Source organism: Bison bison, unplaced genomic scaffold (assembly GCF_000754665.1).
Source record: "Bison bison bison isolate TAMUID 2011002044 unplaced genomic scaffold, Bison_UMD1.0 scf7180017864291, whole genome shotgun sequence".
NCBI classification, from domain to species: Eukaryota; Metazoa; Chordata; class Mammalia; order Artiodactyla; family Bovidae; genus Bison; species Bison bison.
This window is the reverse complement of record NW_011494863.1, coordinates 10,734,775-10,756,761: the sequence shown is the minus strand read 5'-3', so window position 1 is coordinate 10,756,761 and position 21,987 is coordinate 10,734,775. Positions and strand designations below refer to the sequence as shown.

At 50.1% G+C, this 21,987-nt stretch overlaps 1 protein-coding gene and 1 long non-coding RNA gene across 7 annotated transcripts in view; one reads left to right on the top strand and one right to left on the bottom strand.

The window, feature by feature from the left end:
- The window catches only part of LOC104996298, a 21,812-nt gene extending 16,033 nt beyond the window's left edge, over positions 1–5,779 (bottom strand). Inside the window, exon 1 of the long non-coding RNA XR_826171.1 lies at positions 5,528–5,779. This is a non-coding gene — a long non-coding RNA (uncharacterized LOC104996298). The remainder of the gene's footprint in view (positions 1–5,527) is intronic.
- The window catches only part of IL17B (interleukin 17B), a 32,803-nt gene that overhangs the window by 6,233 nt on the left and 4,583 nt on the right, over positions 1–21,987 (top strand). The window contains exons 2-6 of one of the 6 annotated variants that reach the window (XM_010850529.1): positions 7,653–7,930; positions 12,277–12,342; positions 15,033–15,205; positions 19,062–19,146; positions 21,519–21,785. In XM_010850529.1, the coding sequence (XP_010848831.1) occupies positions 21,663–21,785 (123 nt within the window). In that variant the 5' untranslated portion in view covers positions 7,653–7,930; positions 12,277–12,342; positions 15,033–15,205; positions 19,062–19,146; positions 21,519–21,662. Of the gene's footprint in view, positions 1–6; positions 485–7,652; positions 7,931–12,276; positions 12,343–15,029; positions 15,206–19,061; positions 19,147–21,518; positions 21,786–21,987 lie in introns of those variants that run through there. The other 5 variants (XM_010850531.1, XM_010850527.1, XM_010850526.1 and 2 more) reach the window with 5 other exon arrangements.

Here is a 21,987-nt window from a genome sequence, read left to right as displayed (position 1 = left end):
CCCTTTCTCCCCATCTTGTTCAGCTTATTTCATCAGATGCCCTCAGACACAATGGAGTTGTTGGGTCACATGCCTGAGGTCCGGCAGGCTCTGGGCAGACTGACCAGTGACCTTGGAGCCCAGCAGCCCTGCCAGGGTGGTGTCATGGCCACTATGGACGGCCTCCCAAGGCGGCAGCCTGCCTTTGAACACTTCAACCTGATCTGTTTCCCTGAAGGAGGAGCAAGGTAGGGGCAGGAGCTAGAGGCAGCCGAGCAGTGTCCCTGCCAAGCTTGCAGCGTCCAGTGTGTTTTCCATCTCCCTCGGAGCCTGGCTTGGGTCAGAGGAGGACCTCAGAGGAGGGCACCCAGGCCTGTGGCTGGAATGTGCACTCTCAGGGATGTGCAGGAGTGAGGCGGCTTCTTCCTCAAAGAACCGATGAGCTGTGCTAGTCAGGGGCAGCCCAGGACTGACCAGGCCCCGGGGGCACTCAGCCCACAGTAAGGTATGCTCACTGGTGAGAAGCATTGTCTGAAATTTTTTGCCCCTGAGCGGGCATGGGGATGGGAAAGGGGGGCTCTGTTTTTATCTTACTGAGGCATCATGCTTCAAATGGCCCCCTTCCTAAATGCCAAGACTTTTCCTACTAGACGAGTACAACCAGAGGTAGCTTTTGCTCACAGACTAGTCAGGACAGTGCTAGGGTTTCTGTGCATGGGTTCTGGAGTCAGCCAGACCTGGGTTTGAGCCCCACCTGAGCCTTTTATAAAGCTGTGTGACTTTGGGCAAATGGCTAAATCTCTCTGAGCCTCTGGGTTTCCAGAGGGATCATGGTATTTACTTCAGAGAGTGCTGGGTGGAGAGCTGGCTGCTTGGGAAGACTTGATATGTAGTTATTGTTATTTCTGAAGGAGCAAGAGTAGATTATCCCCCTACGTGGAGGGTGGAGTTGAGGCTTCATATGGCACCTCCTCCCACCTAAAGAAACTGCCTTTTGTCATCACATTTGGACAGTTATTTATTTATTGAGTACTATGTGCCAGTCACTGATCTAAGGACTTCATGAGTTGTAACTCATTTAATCCAGATGATTCAATAACCTAATGAGGCTGGTACTCTTACCTTGCCCAAGGTCACACAGCTGTTATGGGGCAGATCTGTGATTCAAACCCAAGCAGCCTGACTCCTCTCTGGCACCTTTAATGGCCAGCCTGCTGCATCTTGAACTGCGGTGTTGGAGGAGACTCTTTGAGAGCCCCTTGGACTGCAAGGAGATCCAACCAGTCCATCCTAAAGAAAATCAGTTCCGAATATTCATTGGAAGGACTGACGTTGAAGTTGAAACTCTAATACTTTGGCCACCTGATGTGAAGAACTGACTTGTTTGAAAAAACCCTGATGCTGGAAATGATTGAAGGCGGGAGGAGAAGGGGATGACAGAGGATGAGATGGTTGGATGGCTTCACTGACTCAATGGACATGAGTTTGAGCAAGCTCCGGGAGTTCATGATGGACAGGGAAGCCTGGCGTGCTGCAGTCCACGGGGTCGCAGAGTCGGATACGACTGAGTGACTGAACTGAATGGAACTGCTGCATCTTAGCTCACCCTAGCAGCGCTCTGACCAGCCTGGTCTCCTTATCACCTGGGCATGGGGATTCATTCAGCCCACACTGGAAAGGTCCCTGGCTCCAGAGTCAGCCTCTGTTTTCTCATCCAAACAAAAAGGGGCCTGATGAGTGGGTGATCCATGGGCCACGAGAGTGGGTGACTCATGCGGTGCATTCCTGTTTTGAACTGGAGAAAAGGTTTCTGGTGATGAAGCACTGTCGCCAACAAGCCTCTTTTGCAAGAAGGGAGGGGGCCGGTCTCTGTGGGGTTTCACCATGTGTGGTGAAGCCCCGTGGGGCCAGGGTTGTCTAGACAGGCTGTTAGGAGGTGGCAGACACCGTGGGCTCTTTCCCCACCCCAAATTCCTGCAGACTGTCGCAGGCAATCTCCAATTGGCCCGAGGCCCCTGCGTACTGCTGGGCTGGGGGAGGGCCATGTGGGCTGTGCCCACCCCCATCCAGGGCCTGCAGGCTGCCCTGCAACTTGGTGCATGTAGGGCAAGTTTCTAAATACCCACGTGGACAGTAGTGTTAAAGCACTTCTGTTTCTTCCTTCTTAATTATACAAATTCAGTAAGAACAAAGTATATAACAAGAATTCAGGTAATTTCAAGGCTTGTCAAGGAAGGGAATGCTCACCTACTGCTGGTGGAAGCTGTGACATGGATTGGCCACTTTGGAAGATAATCTGGTGCTTTCCTGTGAAGTTGATAGGCATGCACACCAGAACCTAGCAATCCCTCTCTAAATATGAACCCCAGAGAAACTCTGGCTCATGTGCTTCAGGAGATGTGGACAAAAATGGTCATAATAACCACAATTGGAAAAAGCTTTATCATGATCCTTTGCACAACCCATGGCCCTGAGCCCCAGGGCCTGTTTAGTTGGGAAATCACTGTTGAGGCAGGGCCCAGGCGGAGCCTGGAGATGAGGACCTCAGAGGCTATCTTCTCCCACCCTCAGGGCTCACACAGCGAATAAGTCACAGCCCCACAGGTCAGGGGTGGCACCGGGACTGGAGCTTTGTATTCCTCAGGGCTGTGTGTGTGTCAGCTGTTCCCTGGCACAAGCCAGCCTGGGAAAGGGCTGACTTTGCCCAAAGAGCTGTCCTGTGGCTCCTAGGGACCAATAACAAGCAGACCCTTTTCTTTCTTGGCAGTGGTGGAGCTAAAGGAAGAGCGATGGCCTTGGAACTAGAAGACTCAGGTTCAAACTCTAGTGTGGTCACCCACTTAGCCTCGGTCTCCTCGAGAAGTGGGATTTCTCATCCTCGCACTCAGAGGTGTCCTGGTGGGCAGACTACAAGCATGCACTTTGCAGAGTGGGTTCAAACCCCCTCCGCCAGTTCTAGCGGTGTGACTTTGGGTAAACTCCAGTGGTTTTTTTCCCTATGGATTAGGATGGTAGAATGATGCTGATCCTGCCCCAGGGTAATCCTGGAAGGATTAAGTGATAATGCAAGAGAGGGGGGAGATTCCCTGTACACATTCATGAGGTGCTTTGGAGGGTCTCCAGGAAGTTATGGAGTGTGGTGTCCAAGGAGCAGGGCAGGAGGTAGGAGACTCCTGGGGACAAAGGGGCAGGAGCAGCGGATAGACATACTGTGTCCAGGTTAATAGTTCACCGGTTGTGTGACCCCATGCGAGCTACTTAACCTCTCTTTCTCAGTGTCCTCATCTGTGCAATGAGGATAATTGTTGTCCCTACCTTACAGGGTTGTTGTGAATTACTGTAATTTGTGTAAAGGCCTTAGGCCTTTGCCGTCGCAATCGCAGTGTGATTCTATCCATACCACCTTGCTGGCAGAGGCTTGTTGTGCTGTAGTTCTGCCATCAGCTCTCTGTGTGACCTAAAGCAATACTCTCTTTTTCTGGGTTCAGTGACCTCGACTATGTTTGTAAGGGCCTCGAGCTACTTGACAGCACAGCATTCTCCAAACTCCATACACCTGTGGTTTCCTGGAGAGGCTGGAGTACAGCTTCCTGCCTCAGCCAGGATTCTGTCAGCTGATGAGTGTGCAGTGCTTCAGACACCACACTTTGGGACACATGACCCACAAAATGCCCTATTATATATGCGGAAAATGAGACTTCACCTAGCCCTTTACACATTTCAAGCTGACCCCTCTCCTGTGCCTTGTAACCTCTGACCTCTGACCTCACCCCTCTTGCCTCTTTCCAGACCCTGTTCTCTCTTTAGCAATTCAGGGTGCTCCCTGGCCAGTCCTCACTCTCACTTCTCTCTAAATATAGCTAAGGTTATCTTGCTTCACAAGAGGACTAGGGCCCAAATGTAATGAACATGAGCCCCATTTATACTGCTTTTAGGCTTCCCTGATAGTTTAGCAGGTAAAGAATTTGCCTACAATGGAGGAAACATGGGAGATGTGGGTTCGATCCTTGGATTGGGGAGATCCCCTAAAGGAGGAAATGGCAACCCACTCCAGTGTTCTGGCCTGGGAAATCCCATGGACAGAGGAGCTTGCTCTTAGGTACATATGTCCCTCACGCCTTAGGACAGCCAAGTGAGGTCAGAACAGAGATCATAGCTGTTCTATAGACGAGGAGCTGAGGCTCAGAGATGGCAAGTGACTTGCCCAAGGTCATGTGTTCTGTAAGTAAAAACAAGCCAGAATTGGACCCAGGCAGTTGGTTCCAGAGTCTGCTTTTGGACTGTTGTGGCCTCGGATCTTGTGTAACCAACAGTGGGAGGTGAAAGTGCTGGGCAGGCTGACACTGGAGGACTGTGTCCATTCTGAGCCCTAGATGTGGCCAGAGCATATTCAGAAGAGCTGTGTCTTCCAGCCCTGCCTCCCACATTCCCCATTGCAAGTCCTCTGCTTTCCTCTGAATCCCCTGGCTCCACCACCTCACCTCACTGAAACTCTCTGCTGTCCCCAACTCCCTCCAAGATCCTGAACCCTTAGTACACTGAATTTAGAGACTAGCACCTTCCCCAGCAGAGGCTGCCTTGGGGCAGGCTCATCCTGAGGTCTCAGGGCTGTGGGCTGACCCTTCCCTTGGCCAAGCCTGCAGTCAGAGATGCTTCAGCTCTTTCCACCTCCTGAGGCTCAACCTCCAAGTACATCCCTGGGCTCCAGGTGTCAGCTTGGCCCCTAATCCTGTTGTCAAATGGCAGACTTAGCTCAGGGCCTCCTGGGGAAACTTCCCAACACCAGCTGCCCTCTAGGCTCAAACAGGGCTCAAAAACCACGTCCTCAGAAGCACAGAGACTGTGTTGTCTGATGGCCTCACAGTACAGATGGGAAACTGCAACCCAGAGAGGGTAGGGTGTCTGCCTGGGGCCACAGGACCAGGCAGTGAGAAGCAGAGCTGAGGCTGGAGCTTGCCACCATCCCCCAGCCAGTGTGCCCTACCCACTGCGGCCTCTCAGCCAACACCCTGGCCTTCCCGCCTCGCTGCCTGTCTGCTGGAACCTGAGCTAACATAGCTTCTCCAACAGCTTTGTTTCTTGAAACCATTATTTGAAAACAATTTTACTTGCCAGAAGCCCCAGGCTCTTAGGGCTGAGAAATCAAACCTCATAGACAAGGAAGAAGCATTGTCTATAGCGAAGTCAGCAAGATGGGCCCAGACTCGGCTACAGTGGTGATGCTCAGATGGTGGGACATCGATGCCATCCCCTCCCTCTGCTCCCACCCCCTGCATTTAACCACAGCCACAAGGAGTCCCCAAAGCCAACAGGATCACAGATCTGCACATCTGGTCAGGGCAAGATGGGTGCTTAGAGATCATCCAGTCCAGGCTCTGCACAGATGCGGAAACTGAGGCCCAGAGGGGATTAGCAAGAGACCAAGGATCAGAACCCCGACGGAGCATCCCCTGGGGGTCTCCGGGGGGAGGAGGATACCACAGAAACACCCCCCCCAACACACACACACAACTAGACTCACAGACCCCTGTCTGCCACTGGTTCTTACCTCTCTTGGGGTCCATCCAGGTGTGGCTCCTTGTGGCCTGGAGACGTGGGCCAGCCCATTTGGGGGATGGTTGGAGGTATCACTGCTTCTCAACTAACTTCACTGGGCCTCTGTTACCCCTCACTGCCCCTGCCACAGGGGCACTTTTAAACAGCTGGCACTGGGCCCCCCTCCCCTTAGCCCCTTGCCCGCTGCTCCCTGGCCGCAAAGACCCCTCTGCCTTTTACCTTATATGAGCTGAAGAGGCGAGCCCGGTGTTGGGGCGAGGCGGGTGCTGAGTCCTCTCCGGGTTCCCCATTGGCCCAGGCGCCTGCCACGTGACTGCCTCGCCTTGACCTGCCCCTGGTGCCGAATGTTGCTTTTACCCCCTAAGGAAGGAGTGGTTGACAATTTTCATATTTCTTCTAAATTTGGAGATTTCAGACAATGCTGGGAGGCTTGGCTCCAGCTGCCAGAGGCCCATGTGGAAGTCATTAAGCTGGAGAAGGGGGGCTGGGGGGAGAGCGGGAGGCAGGGAGAGGAGGAGGAGGAAGGGGGTAGGGGCCAGAGTTCTGAGGGTTGCCAGTTGTCAGCCTGGGAACATGAGCAAACTCCCTGGGAGCAAGCTATGTGTGAGAATTTCCTCCCTCTCCCCTGGCCCCTGTGTCCCAAGACTGGAGTGGGAGTGCTGAGTTTTTTTCTGGGAATCTCTGGCAGGGAAGATACCCGTCCTGACTCCTGGGGTCCAGAGGGTGGTGGGAATGGCAGGGGATAGGTGACCCCGAGGAAGTAAATCCGCTCTCTAGAAAGTTGGGACGCTGGGGGGCCAATCGCATCATTGTGCAAAGAAGGCTGGCGCCCCAGAAGGGTAGGGCCTGCCCTGGTCACACACGGGGCCTGCGACCGGCAGGAAAGGGAGTATGAGGACCTGCCTCTAGGGCTGTCCTTCCCCTGAAGTCCTAGCCTAGAGAAATGCCTGTCCTTCGCCCTTTCTCATTATACTCTGGCCATCAGAGGCTCTTAGATAGTCCTTAACATTTTTCATGCCTCAGTGCCTTTGCATTGCAGTCCTCTCTGACAAAAGTGCTCTCTCCCTAATCTTCCCATGGCTGGCTCCTCCTCCTGCTTCTGGCCTCAGAAGTCACCTCTGGGAGAAGCCTTGTCTGGCCATAGTGTTAGTCTCCATCGCTGCCTCTGCTTGCTGCCTTCCAGGGCTGTGCCTATTTCGTATGTATCTACTAAAGTAGTTGCTTTTCATCCGGCTCTTCCCAGAGAGCACGACTCCCCTGGGGAGGGTGAGTCCCCAGGCCTCCTGCAGTGCGGGCGAGGGACCGCCAGAAGATGTCTGTGGAGCCAGCAGCCGTGGGCAGAGGAGCGAGATGTCTGTGGAGCTGAGGCCGGTGGAGGGCTCCTCCCAGTGGCCTTGTTGCTCAGAGCTTCCTTTCTGTGGTGAGGCTGGCTGGACCCCAGTCACCTTCATTCAGACTCTCATTCATGGTCCCCTGGACCCCTGGCCCACACGGGGCTGCTGCCCTCCCCTTCCCTTTCTTGGGGCAGGATTACCTCTAGAATTCCCTCAGGCCGTCTTGCGTGGGGCAGCTAGGTGGCCCCAGGGGTGTGGCATGCTGAGCCCTACACTGTACCTGGTCTTAAGAGGCTCCTGGTCTAGTAAGAGGGTCTTCACCCCGACTTCGTTCCTTCTGAGGAAAGAAATCTCTTCTCGGGAGCTTGTGTTTGTTCCTCCCTTCGCAGTTTCTTGGCTGTGAGGTCTGGGTGCAGTTGTTTAGCTGCTGCTCTGTGAAGTGGGGAGCACAGGGCCTGCCTTTTGGTGTTGCCGTGAGGGTCAGGTGGGGTGCAGTCCTAGGGGATGGGCCAAGTCTGGAGCACTGCCTCTGCTGCTTCCCACAGCGGGTGGGGATGGGAACTGTGTTTAACATCTGTGACCCCCACTTTCCTCCTCTGTAAAATGGAGCCAGAAGCAGCCCTCACCTCCCAGGGTTGCTGTTAAGATGAAGCCAGACAGTGCTTATGAAGGGGTCAGTCCTGTGGGGCTCCAGAATAAGTGTTCAGTAAATGCCAGGTATCTACCCCACACTTGACACAGCAGGCTTGCTATTCATGTCATCTGCTTCCTTCCTGAGCCAAGAAGATGGATGCCATTCACACGTGTGCCCCTGGGGTGTAAGACTGTGGCGACGAAGGCTTGTCACCCCCACCCTCTACCCTGCTCAGTGTTTCGTCTGACAATCCAAAGCACCACCAGAGGACCCCAGGGAAAAGATAAAGCCAGCCCGATGGAGCCATCAAAATTATGGAATGTCCACTTTGGAAGCTGTGAAACTTAATTTATGCTTCTGTTACTTCTGCTACTGTCACATCAGGATATTACATCAAGACGGAGAAGAAAACAGAAAAATAATCAGTGTAAGTCACGGAGAGACCCACTATTTGAATACTCACGAACTCTGTGCTTGGCCAAGCATGAGTCGGCCACCCTTGTGAGCCAAGTTTCCTTTATCAGGAAGTCTTTGACTAGAGGTCAGAGCAAGTATTTGAAATGACCTGGAGGCAGATCCTAGGAGAGGAGGTGTCCAGGAGCCATAATATCTCAAGAGACTAACTAAATGGCAGCCGTTTGTGATACAGTCTCCCCAGATCTGTCTCAAACATTTTGGAAACCATTTCTGCTTGCTCTCATGCCCTCTCTTGGGAGTTATTAGTGCCTTATGTCTACTAACCATTGTGTGATGTGGCTTTTCTCTCCACACTGTGGCGAGGCAGCCATGAAACCCCTCCCTTCCCAGGGGAAGCAGAGACTCTGGCTTTGTGAGGAGGCCAGAGTGAGGCATCTGGGGAGGTGAGGGCAGCTTCTTGTTAGGGGCTAAGAATGAGAGTGTCTGGTGAGTTCCCTGTCCTCAGAGGGTGTGTGCTGTCAGGGGCAAGGTAATCCCTAGTGGGAGGCGGAGGGGCCTGGAGACCAGGAGATTCGGGAATGGAGCAAAGCTACTCCACCTCTATTGGTGATCAAAGAAGAGGTTGAACTGGTGCAGTTGAACCTGAAGGAAGATGGGGTTTAGACCTACATCAGTTCAGTTCAGTCGCTCAGTTGTGTCCGACTCTTTGCGACCCCATGAACCGCAGCATGCCAGGCCTCCCTGTCCATCACCAACTCCCGGAGTTCACTCAGACTCACGTCCATCGAGTCAGTGATGCCATCCAGCCATCTCATCCTCTGTCGTCCCCTTCTCCTCCTGCCCCCAATCCCTCCCAAAGACTTTTTTTGGCGGGGGCATGTGGGATTTTAGTTCCCAACCAGGGATTGAACCTTCACCCCCAGAGCACAGAGCTTTAACCACTGGACTGCCAGGGAAGTCCCAGGAAGGACTTTTTGAGTCAGTGGATTTACTCAAGGAAGAGATGTACTAATGGGGTATCTTGATAAATTGATGGGTCAGAGAACTCATCACTTTACCAGGACAGCTAACAGACTGAACGACAGCTTGACAAGTCCCTTCCAGCCCTTAGAGCCTGTGAGCTTTATCTCACACCTCATGTTCTCACCCCAACCTGTCCCTGACCCCTAGCCCTTATTTGATGCTAATTTGGCCCAAAGGCAGAGCTCAGAGGTGAGCATTTGGGAAACATGTTTTCGAACATTGAAAATCAAGCTCGTATGTTTCTGTGATGAGCATACAACTTTTGTTTCATTGACCGAGTTTGATTCTGAGAGGTAATAAACAATTAGTGAAGAACTGCTTATAATTGTCATCAAACCAATTTTTAAAAAATACATGTATTTTAAAATATTTATTTCACTTACTTATTTGACCGTGCCTGGTCTCAGCTGTGGCCGTGGGATCTTCACTGTGGCATGTGTAATCTTTAGTTATGGCATGCAAACTCTTAGTTGCGGCATGTGGGATCTAGTTCCTGATTAGGAACATGGAGTCTTAGCCACTGGACCACCAGGGAAGTCCCTCAAAAATATTTTATAGATAGCGGCCCACAGCATATTACTGAGGCTAAAGATCACAGTATAGAAGAAGATATATGGAATAATACCATTTAAGTAAAATGATGTGTTTGCCAAACTGCAATGAGATACCACTTCACACTCTTCAGGATGGATGGCTATGATAATAATAATAATTATCACCACCACCAAAACCCATAGATACTTAGACACTTGTTCACTGACCTCTGTAGCAGCATTAGTCACAATAACCAAAATGTGAACACAGCTGAAGTGTCCATAAATGGATAAGTGAATAAACAAAATGTGGTTCATGCATACAATGTAATGTTATTCAGCCATAGAAAGGAGCAAAATTATGGTACATGCAACAGCGTGGGTGACCTTTGACAACATTATGCTAAGTGAAATAAATCAGATACAAAAAGGATGAATACTGTATGATTCCACTTATATAAGGTATCTAGGAGACAAAGTCATAGAGACAGAAAGAATAGTGGTTGCCAGGCCTGGGGGGAAGAAGATGGGGAGTTAATGTTTAATGGCTGTAGAGTTCCTGTTTGGGATGATGAAAACGCTCTGGAAATGGATAGTGGTGATAATTGCACAACACTGTGAATGTACTTAATGCTGTTTAATTGTACACTTAAAAAAGTTAAAATGTTCAGTTTTATGTTGTGCATATTTTTACCATAACAAAATAAATGACGTATCTGTGTGGAGGAGTAAGTGTGGATGTAGCAAGATGCCCTCCTGGAGGTTAGGTTTGTGTTTCGACTTGCCTTAGTCCACAGACCAGGACAGAGGGTCATTATGAACTGCCCAAAGGGAGTATTTCTGGGAAAGGCAGGGAGAGAGGGACCTAACAAATCTTTTGTGCTGATCACTGGGGAGGGAGCGGCTGTAGGGGAGGGGCAATGGTGTGGTACAGTCCTTTGAAATTTCTGTGACTCTCTGGCATATGAATGCTGTTGGAAAATGGGACAGATTTGCCCTGTTGAAGGGCCCTAGGCAGTTGGCTTGGAGCCCTTCCCTGGTCTAGGGAGAATATTAGCTTTCAACTCTGTAGGCCCTTTGGGGATTGTGAACTTGACCCACAGTTCTGGATGCAACTCACCAGGAGCAGCTTCTGCTTGGACAGTCATATCCTTCTATCATGGTCGACACATTGATATAGCACCAGGTGGGGCTCATGACTGTCTATACCCCCAAGACACCTGTAAGGGTTAGGGGACCACTGGATTGGAGAAGGAAGTGGCAACACACTCCAGTGTTCTTGCCTGGAGAATCCCAGGGATGGGGGAACCTGGTGGGCTGCCGTCTATGGGTTCACACAGAGTCGTACATGACGGAAGCAACTTAGCAGCAGTAGCAGCAGCAGGGTGTGTAAGAGAATGGTGGTAAGAGCCTCTGGGAGAATGGCTGCATTGTGCTTCGCTTTGTGGGCTTACTGGCATATGAGGCCTTGAACATTTAAAGTCTGAGGAGCAATTGGGCCACAGTAACCACAACCTGAATGGTGCAAAGGAACTGCCTGTGACACATGTGAGTGTGTGTATGGTTGCACATGTGTGTGAAAATACACTGTTAGATGTTTGCAAGAATATGGGAATTTGGGTGATTTTGTCTTACTTCATTGTAGTTTTCTGTTTTTGATTTTTTTTTCCTGATTTGCACTGAGGTGATGAATTTAACTAAAGGGGTTTAGTTATATTCTATATTCTATTATATATACAGTTATTATAATTATAAGGACTTATATTTTTATTTCTATCTAATTTCTTTTTTTGTGTGTTAAGAAGATAGAATATATTAGTATGTAGTACTTTTCAAAATTTGTAAAGATTTATTTTTGAAAATAACTTACTTAAAATATATTTGTTTAAATAACCATGGAGATCAAACCAACTCTTAGTCCATGTTTCCCCAAGGAGAAGGGCACTAATCATGACTGCTAATGAAAGGGGTCAGTTTTTTGTAGAAGCCAAGAGCAGTGTGCTCATTGTTTCACCTGCTTGCCACAGAGCAAGTTCAGGTTCACTGCCCCTGTATGAAAGGGTTATGGTAACAGAGGGCAGTTATTGGAGATAATTTCCAGATGGGAGCAACATGGTTGGTGGGATTAGGTGAAATTACTTTAATAGTCCCCTCCAGGCCTCGGCTTAAGTTGACTTTGCTTATCCATCTCTCCGCTTTGCCACAGAGGCCCCCTCCCTGCTCCCTACCCTCACCCCGCCCGTGTCTCCACATCTGACACTCCTCAGCAGCCCTCAGGACTGCAGGCTGACTCCAAGCCTTTGTAAACCACCGGGGATTATTAAACAAATCCTATAATTAGAAGCCAGGTTTCCTAAACGAAGTGAAAAATGTAACGTTACCCTTTGTTTGTTCACTGGATGCTCAACGCATGTCCCATGACCCAGAGGAGCTGTGACTTTGGGTTTCCAAGAAGCCTTAATAAGGTAATGTTTATAAAGTTCTTAACTTTACAACTCCATCAGAGCACAACTCTGTGAAATGAGGACAAGCTATAATTCCGAGATATCTGCCCCACTCCTTGCCCAGTGGTAGAGAATGTTGTTCCCTTATGTGATGTGTGGAAAGCCCTAAGGCTGGGATTGAAGGAAGTGCGTTCTGGTCTCAGCTATGACACTGAACTGCTGTGTCAGTCCCCTTCCCTCTCTGGACTTGTGTTTACCCTTCTGTAAAAGAGAGGTCATGATGAGACCTTCTTGTTTTAAAAGTCTCTTGTCACACTGACATTCTATAGTTTGATTGCTGTGTTTCTCTACCACAGGGTTGTAACTCAAGAAAGAATTCTCCAGATTTTACTTCTCTTCTCTGGATTCATCAAAAGGACTTGGTAATGTACCTTGAACTGGATAAATTGGTTGGGGTTGGAAAGACACATGGATGTATCCTTTTGTGCCTCAGCTTTGAACCCTTAAGGGCCTCTCTCATGAGATAAAGTACATTAAAAATAGTGTGAAAATGACTTGCATCATAAAAAAACTCTTCAAAGGAATTCAAACTGGTCAACATGAGGAATAGTGGAAAGAACCACTGTTCTGTCTGGAGCTGGTAGGCACTATTCAGTTAACATAATTCCATGGTAACATTATATATAACTGACATTTATTGAGTTCTTTCTATTAACCAGACTCTGGGCCAAGGGTTTACATCCATCCTCTCAGTTAATCTCATAGCAAATCTGCGAGATAGGTACTTTCTCATGATCCTCACTTTATAGATAAGAGACAGAACCTTGAAGAGATGAAATAATTTGCTTGAAGAAAATAAGTGGTTGGAGCCAAGACTCCAGAACCTGTCATTGATCTTTGTAAATCCACTGCCTGTATACTTTTGATCCAATTATGGTGCTTGTGGAAGCAAGTATCATGATGAAACTTCCACCACACTGTGTTGCTGAGTGATTCTGATGAGCAGAGCCCACTCAGGCAGCCTACATAGGACGTGTAGATGAGAAAGGCACCTTTCCTGGGCCAAGCCTCCAAGAGGATTACTTGTTACTGCAGCACAACTTGGCCCATCCTGACTGATACTACTTGTCACAGAGAGAGGGATCAGCTTTATTCTTTGTATTCTCAAGAGCAAATTTGTCATCAGCAGATGGAAGAACGGGGGAGATAGACATTTTTAAAAGAAGTAGAGACTAATAAGAAACTGGGAACGTCTGATAGGAGTATCACTGAGACGCCAGCAAAATGACGTGCAAGGTCCCCTTGAGCCTGTGATTCTAAGAAATGGTCTAAAAACAAGATTCGTAAGTGATTCTGGAATGACAGGGTCAGAGCTGGCTCTGTGGTTGAGATAATAAGATAGAATGCAAAGGAATCCCAATATGGAAGACAAAAAATTATGGACATAGTTATGTGACTCCTTGACTGAAGAGCCAAAACCAGTTTTTTCCAAGAGCACATGATGTGGAGGTGGGGGGTAGGATGGATGGAGATCACGGTTAGCCTGACCTTTGAACTCTTTCCAGCGCTGACTCAGAAAACATATCCCTTGGGCACCGAGCCCTCTCTTCAGACGCATTTCCCTCGAACGTAGGTTTGTCCGTAGAGCATAGCCAGGCTGTGTCAGAAATGACCTGGATGGCTTTTGGTGCTCTGTGTGCACTGCCTAATGACAGGGTGCCCACTTCTAACCACAGCCTACATACAGTGCTCATTCCCTAACGGGCAAACGTTAGGGTTGGGTGGGGGTCAAAAGCGGCTTTGGGAGCCCGGCCTTTCATCTCAAGCTCTGCCACCCTTTTACCTACTATATGAACATGGGCAGGTTATTTCCCTTCCCTGGGCCTCAGTTTCAACTCCTGTGAAAGTCTTTTTTTTTTTTTTTTTATTCTTTTAATGTATAACCTCCTGTTAAATGTAGAAGTCTAGTTTCTGGTGTTTTCAGTCATCTGTGTTAACTTGGAAATGAGCATTTCAGATAGCACAGTAGGATAATTAAGCAGAGATCTTAGGGAAAAATCTGAATTCTCACTGTTCTGCCTACTTATGAGAGCTCCTGTGAAAATCTTACATTTACATAGGATTGATGCCAGGAATAAATAAAGCCCCAGATGTAAATGTGCTTTGTAAACTGTAGAGTGTGACCAGTTGAGAGGGGTATCACTGTTACCACTAGCACAACTGCTTGCAGCATCTGCCTGGGTGCTAGGCCTGGACCACCTCCAGCTCCCAGGGTCAGAAAGCTTGGTGCTATCTTCTAACAGCAGAAGAATGGATGGGGCTTCTTTCCTGGGAACCAGACTTTGGAAATAGATTCCACGCTAGGCACTTCTTCCTCTTTCCCCACAAATACAGTATTTATGAGAACTGACCTTCCAATGGAAATTTGGCAAGATTTCACATTCTGGAGACATTGTACCTTCCTCCACATGCCCTGAGGGCTGAGGTCATGGGCTTCCCAGGAGATGCAGGAGTTCCCACGGATACAAGAGGTACAGGGGACTGAGAAGAGAGGGGCCCAGCAAGACCCTAAGTCACAGGCTTGTCCTAAAATGTTGATACTGTTACCTCTACCATCCTCTAAAAGAATATGAGCTCAGGAAATGTTTTAACTGTTCACTGCTGTACACCCAGTGCCTAGAACAATGCCTGGTACATAGTTGGTGCTCAGTATATATGTGTTAAATGAAGGGAACAAACCCTTCTCAAGACTTCTTAAGGCTCTTCCTTGCTCCTACCTTGAAGGTCACAGCTCCTAGAAACTTACAGAGCCTCCCAGACAAGGTATGCAAACCCCCACTTGGTGCATCTTCTCAATATTGTCTCCCAAGAGGCTCAGACCACAGGGACGAGCTTCTGTTGAGAGGCCTGGGTTGAGTTCACTGCAGCTCTAAGAGCCTGCAAGTTTTGCAGGCTGTTTTCTGGTCTAGGGAGGCAGGGTGGGGACAGAAGCCTTGGCTGTGGCCATCAGTGCTCCTTGCTGAAGAGTGAAGGTGATGGATCTTGGAGTCTCTGCCTGTCCCCCAAATGCTGCATAGTGAGTAGCCTTAGGGTTTCTCTCTTTTCTCAGCAGATCCTGCCGTGGTCACAGCGGGGCCCAGACTCCGGAGTCAGGCACTTGAGAAGCACATATGAATAAGGTGTGTCCAACGCCTGCAAGAAGCTTCCGCCTGATGACTCTTCAAATCAATATTGAAACGAAACCCTCACAGGCAAGACCTCATCCACAAATTTGTGGGCATACAGGTATACTCCAAAACCTGGGCAACAAAAACAGCACTATCTGAGCCAGTAGCTGAAGCCAATATGTAAGTCAGACTTTGGTGAATACCATCCACTATTAGCTGTGTTGGGGGGAGCAGGTCTTTGAACCCAAGCTGCAAGGGAAGTGCCCCCCTCCCCCTGCCTCTCCCTCCCAGGACTCCTCTCCCATTAGCAGCTGTGAGACACCACTGCCTTCTCTGCTCATCCCCCACAACACAAGCTCCCTCCGCCTCTGGGGTCCAGGCTCTGGGAGACTGAAGAGAACATTTCTCACCCTTTTCCTGCTTCCCCTGGAGGATGGGGCTTCCCACCCAAAATAGGTGCAGACCCACCCAGCAAGAGGAGGGGCTGACAGTTGGCGGGGAGGAAATCAGAACTCTGGATTTTGTAAGTCCAGACGTCCTGTAAACTCTGACCAGAGTATAAACATCCCCTGGGACCGAGGGGAGGATATGCTGGTGGGCAGGGGGCCCGGCGCCTCCATCTGCCCTGAGGACAGGCTGTTTATCCCACATCCTTCACAGGCCCCCTTGGGCTCCTTCCTGTCTCTGTCTGGGCAAGTAGTGGCAGGCAGGATGGCCTGCCTGGAGGCCTGAGGCCTCAGACGTCAGACTCAACTTCTCTGGGTTGGAAGAGAACTTATAAAGCTCAAAGAGCCCAAGTCCCTGTTTTTCTTGAATTTCCCTCACAGCTGGTCTTCTGGCCTCCACTAAAACACCTCGGCTAATGGGGAGCTCACTCTTTCCCAGGGCAGTCCATGCTATTACTGGCACTCTGGCAGCTGAAAAGTTCTAGAAGAAAGTGCTTCTAGAATTGTTTGGTGTGACCTGATTGAGCACAGCTCAGAATAATGTGTAGCATGGCCATTCACTGAGCCCGCACTGTGCCGGGTGCTTTAGGTTCGTTTTCCCATTAATTTTCCCTCCCCTCAAGGAGGACACAGGCTCAGAAGAGTTAAGTTACTTGCCTGAGGTGACTCAGCTGTTTTGTGGTGGGGCTGGGATGCAGTTGCTATAGTTCAAAGTCTGTGCTTTAAATATTAACCTATTCTGGTTCTTCCTGATCAGAAAGCAAAAACAGCACACATATCACAAAAACACCCATACAACAAACACAGTCACACACAAACCAATCACATTACTATAAAAGCAACCCAAACTAGCCAAATCTTAAGTATCTATTGTATGCTGGGCAAATCATAATTTTTATGATAAAGCCATTTTAACAACCCTATGAGGCAACTGAGGCTCAATGAAGTTAGAGAAAAAAATGGACGTGGCAAGCAAGTGTTCAAGCACCATTTCTGAAGTCTGCAATTACCACTACACCCTATTGCGTGATAGGAGGAGACTGAAGTATAATGAAAGGCAAAACCTTTATCGCTGTTATTTTCAACAACTAAAGCTCTGAAAAGTGGGATGTGCAATCTCAGAGACAAATGATTGCCCTACACTGGAGGTGTCCAGCAAAGATGCTTTAAAAGGAGCTCTTACACTAGTAAGGGCTAACACAAGATATTCCCCAGTGTCAATCTGCAACCCAGAAACACAAACTTGACATTTTCAAGGCTGGATCCTGGGTGGAAGAGTGGCCTTGGCCACCCAGTCCCAGAGCACAAGCCCACTCTTAGAATCCTACCCTGCCTCCACTCACGTTTCCTTGACTGCCCCTGGAAACGGAGGCATTGGCTCCTGGCCTGGGCAGAGGGTCATGTGGACGTGGTGGGCCTTCTGCATATCCCAGTGGCCGCCCATTCACCCAGGCCTTGCCCTTTTTTGAGAACTGGGAGCTTTCTGGCTGGGTCTGTTCCCACCAACAGCGTTCCCGTCCAGGGAGCTTAAAATAGTGCCTCTTGGCTGGGGCCCTGAAGCGAGCAGTGAGGGAGGCATTTGTGCAAATATGGGCCTGGGAGAAGAACTCCTACCCCGAGAGGGTGGGGGATGGGGTGGGCAGCTCGGCAGGAGAGCCAAGACCTCCAGTGGAGGATGCGCCCTCTTGGCCACAGCCCCCTCCATCTTGCAGCAGAGGCGCCTGCTCGTCTCCTCCTGCCTCCCCTGACCTTACTGGGTCCACTTGGGCAAATCTCTACACTGAATCCCACAGGCCTTCCTGGCTCAGCCGAGGCTCCAGGGTGGGCCCTCAGGGAACAGGGACCTCTGCTTTCTTCTGCTGGTTCTATCCTTGTCCCCCTATCATGATGCCCTTCCTACCCAGGAACATCCTAGGTAGCAACCTTTTTTAGAAAAAAATTATGCATTTAGCTGCACCAGGTCTTAGTTGTGGCATGTGGGATCTTTGGTTGCAGCATGCAAACTCTTAGTTGCAGCATGTGGGATCTAGTTCCCTGGCCAGGAATCAAACCTGGGCCCCCTGCATTGGGAGGGCGAAGTCTTAGCCACTGGACCACCGGGGAGGTCCCCAGAAGCATTCTTTGGAAGGCCCAAGTCAAAACTTGTTTTAATAATCACAGTGACAACTGCAGCTGCCACTGATTAAGGGCTTGCTTTTGTCAGGTGCTCTGCTAAGGGCTATAACATGCATTATCTCGTTTGGTCCCCACAACCATCCACTGAGAGCCAAGTTACTATTATCTCTACTGTGCATGAGAAACTAAGTTCAGAGATGTCAAGTAACTTCCCTGAGGTCACACAGCTCTGAAGTGGCAGAGGCAGAATTAAAACTCAGGTCTGTCAACCTCTGAACTCTGATCTCCTGGGCTGCATCTCCTCCTCTGGTTCCCCGCTGCTCTGGCCTCCCATGCTCCACCCCAGCATTACCACCCTGTGTCACATATATATAGCTGTTTGGATTGAATGCATCAGGTATTTAGTGAATGCCTGCTATGAGCCAGGAATATTGCTGGGCGCCAGACCCATAGCCTGGGAACTCTTAGATCCCTATGAGGACTGTGTTTGGTCTTGGGTTCAATGACCACCCCAACATGCACGATCTGGTTTGATGATGTCAAGGTGTGGCTGAGGCAAGCATAGACCCTCCTCAGTGACCAGCTGACCATTTGGACACTCCTGCCTCCTTGCTGACTGTGATGTCCCTCTCCTTCCTGCACACCAGGAAACAGCATGCATAGGAATCAAATCTGCTTTGAATCCTCTGTGACTTTGGGCTCTCTGAGCCTCAGTTTCCCCATCAGTAGATTCAGGATCAAATTAAGACTTCACCACAGGGTGGTTGGAAGGATTTAATAAAGCAGTGCATGTGGTACTTCCCTGGCGGTCCAGTGGTTAAGACTCCATGCTTCCAATGCAGAAAGCGCGGGTTCAATCCCTGGTCGGCAGACTAAGATCCCATATGTTGAGCAGTGTGGCCAAAAGATTAAAAAACAAACAACCACAATGCACATGAAAGACTTATCACTGTACTAGGTGGTCTAAGTGGAGGAAGAAATGGCAACCCACTCCAGTATTCTTGCTTGGGAAATCCCATGGACCGAAGAGCCTGATGGGCTACTGTCCGTGGGGTTGCAAGAGTTGGGCGCGACTGAGCGGCTGAGCGTGCATGCATGCAGGCAGTCTAAGTAAGTAGAATTAAGCAGCAGCTATTATTACTTATTGTTTTCCTGAAGATTACGTTGTCCTGGTGCCAGAGGCCTAGGGCCTAACACATGGTAGGTGCTCCAAGTAAAGGCAGCCACTCACACAGCAGACAGAAGCCACCACCCGGCCCCTGCCCCCTCACTCCTGGCTGGTTGTATGTCATGCAGTTCCTGCTCTGATCTGGAAGGTGTCCCGGGCACTGGTCCTCATCAACGCTAGGGTTGCTCTGGTGGCCATGGCAGGCACAAGATTTTTACTTACCTGGTTCCCTTGTTTTCATCCAGGGAAAAGGAGTGGCTGGCATGAAAGTTCTGCCTGGGTGTGCCTGCTCCTCTGGGACATCTGGCTTTCTGGTGGTGCCACCTGGCGGTGAGTACAGAACGCTTCTAGCTGGGCGGCCTCCCAGGGACCTGGTAGCTCTGAGCACGACCGTTGCCTGCCCCTCGCTCTCCAGCCCATGTAGCCCTTCCCTCATTCCCCTGTATTGATCACTGACTGTGAGAAAAGACCTAAGGGGTCCCTGTGGGGTCTCTGTTATCATGCCTCCTTCAGGCTTGGCTCTGACCTGCAGGGTAAGGTCCCTCAGGGATCAGCCAGGGTTCATCCTCAGGATATCCTTTAGGTCTGATGACCTCTCAGTGGTTTCTAGAAACCAAAGTTGGAAGAACGGGCCTGCTTCCTGGCTTGAGCTGGCCCAGGATTGGGAAACCCAATGATGGTGACTGGGTCCATCCTTGACTCCTCACTGTACCTGCTTAAGTATCCACAGATCCCCCTCCCCTCTCTGGGGCCACCAGAAGGACTGGCCTGGCTTCTAGGTTCTCTGTCTTTTTAAAAAGTATTTGAATTTATTTATTTGCCTGCATCAGGTCTTAGTTGTGGCATGTGGGATCTCTAGTTGTAGCATGTGAACTCTTAGTTGCAGCATGTGGGATCTAGTTCCCTGAACAGGGATTGAATCCAGGCCCCCTGCTTAAGAATTAGGAGAAAAAATTGTGCTCGAACCAGCCTTACTCAGCTGTGCACCAAAATGCTGTGTGAGCTTGGGTAAGGCCTGTCCCTCCCTGGGCCTTGGTCTCCCTGTGGTAGAATGGTGATGGGGCAGGTGATGGGTGAGGAGCCCTGTAGTTCCCTGACTGGGGCCTTGGTAAGGTGCAGATTCCTGGGACTGCCTCATTAGAACTCTGGGGCCGGGACCCTGGAATCTGCGAAGTTGGAAGCTGAGGCAGCCAAGCCCTGTCTTTGGGAGATGAAAGCCCACAGTGTGTGTTGCTGGCAGGCAAGAAGAGTGTGGTGGTTTCAGGGGTCCTGAGAAGCTGAGGAACCCCCTTGTAGCCCAATCCCCATCTTTTAATTTCTCCCTTTCTGTGGATGCAGGGAGGGCCCCCCCAGCTGCATATCTGTGGGACCCCACCACCAGCAGCAGCAGAAGGGCACAAGAAGGCTGCATAGGTTACAATCAGCTTGCCCCCATCCTTTGCCGCCTCATGCTGGCTGTTTCACACGTCCAAAGGACAGGGGGGTTGGGGCTGGGGCAGCCTGGGATGGGACTGGGGGCCTTTGTTGCTTGAGGAGGTATTTTCAGAGTCCCCCTCCCTCTGGAGTTTCCAGTGATAGAATAGAGCCCTGTCTCGTATTTGACCAAATATGGTGGTATCTCTCATGAGCTCGAGCCTCAGCCAGCTTCTCAGTTATGCTGTGGAAACCTGCCCCGGACAGATTAATCTTGTGACATTCAGGAGCGCCTTGCACCCTGCGTTCTTCCCCTTGGCGATTCCTGTAAATGGCCACGAGTGGCCCCAATAGGACGGTGTAGTCCTGGAGCGTGCTGTCTGTGTTCCTCCCCTGTGCTCTTCACACCCCCTTCACCTCCTCCTCAGGGGAGCTTGCTTGCTCGCATTCAGCTGGGCTGCTCACTTGAGGGGAGAGACCCAGACCAGGTACATCCAGCACATGATTCTTAGACAAGAGGGCCCTGGGGTTACCTAAGCTCATGAAATTTTGGCCAGAGCCCATGAGGTCCAAAGCTCTCAGCCAGGAGGGTGGGCCCAAAGAGGGAGAAAGGAGAGTTGGCTGGGCCATGAGAACTGTGCTTGCTCTAATGCTAAATAGAACAGCAAGAATTGATGCTTTTGAACTATGGTGCTGGAGAAGACTCTTGAGAGTCCCTTGGACTGAAGGATATCCAACTGGTCCATTCTAAAGGAGATCAGTCCTGGGTGTTCATTGGAAGGACTGATGCTAAAGCTGAAACTCCAATACTTCGGCCACTTCATGTGAAGAGTTGACTCATTGGAAAAGACTCTGATGCTGGGAGGGATTGAGGGCAGGAGGAGAAGGGGACGACAGAGGATGAGATGGCTGGATGGCATCACTGACTCGATGGACATGAGTTTGAGTAAACTCCGGGAGTTGGTGATGGACAGGGAGGCCTGGCGTGCTGTGATTCATGGGGTCGCAAACAGTCGGACACGATTGAGCGACTGAACTGAACTGAATGTTCCCAAGAACAATTACACTGTTATTGTACAGTGATAGTCTTCATAATAAACAGCTATGTTTATTGAGCACATGCTACATGCCAGGCACTGTGTCAGCTGTTGAATGTGGCTTATTTCCCTTACTCCTAGTAACAACCCCTAGAGGTTGTTCTAGACACAGGGGAAATGAGACTCAGAAAGATTTCCAGGAGAAATGGGCCAGGCCACCACTGATTCTTGGGCATGGCTCCCATTTTACAGAGAAGGAAACTGAGGCTGAGAGAGGATGGAAGTCACAAGCAGCCACGCAGAGACAGGCCCTTGGAGTGGAGACCTTCTCTACATGAGGGGGAGCATTGCATCCAGAAGGCTGGGACAACCAGCCATCAAGTCCTCACGGACCTCATGGAGTTGGCCCTTGTGAGAGCACACAGATTCAGAAACATGTTCACAGCAAGCTTGAACTGTGCAGAAAATATGCCAAGAAAAGCAACATGGGGGGTGGATAAAGCCCTGCCCGGAGACCAGGTATGAATCCCAGCTTTGGCATCCCTCACTCACTGTATAATCCTAGACAAGTCCCTTCTTCACTCTGGCCTCAGTTTCCCTGCCTGGGAGCTATGGGGGTGCCGAGGGCCTCTGAGCTCACCTGGGGCTGGCTGAGGCCGGGGTGCCTGAGGCTGTCTCCCTGGGAGATGGGGCCTGTGTCTTGCTCCTGGCCAGCGTGCTC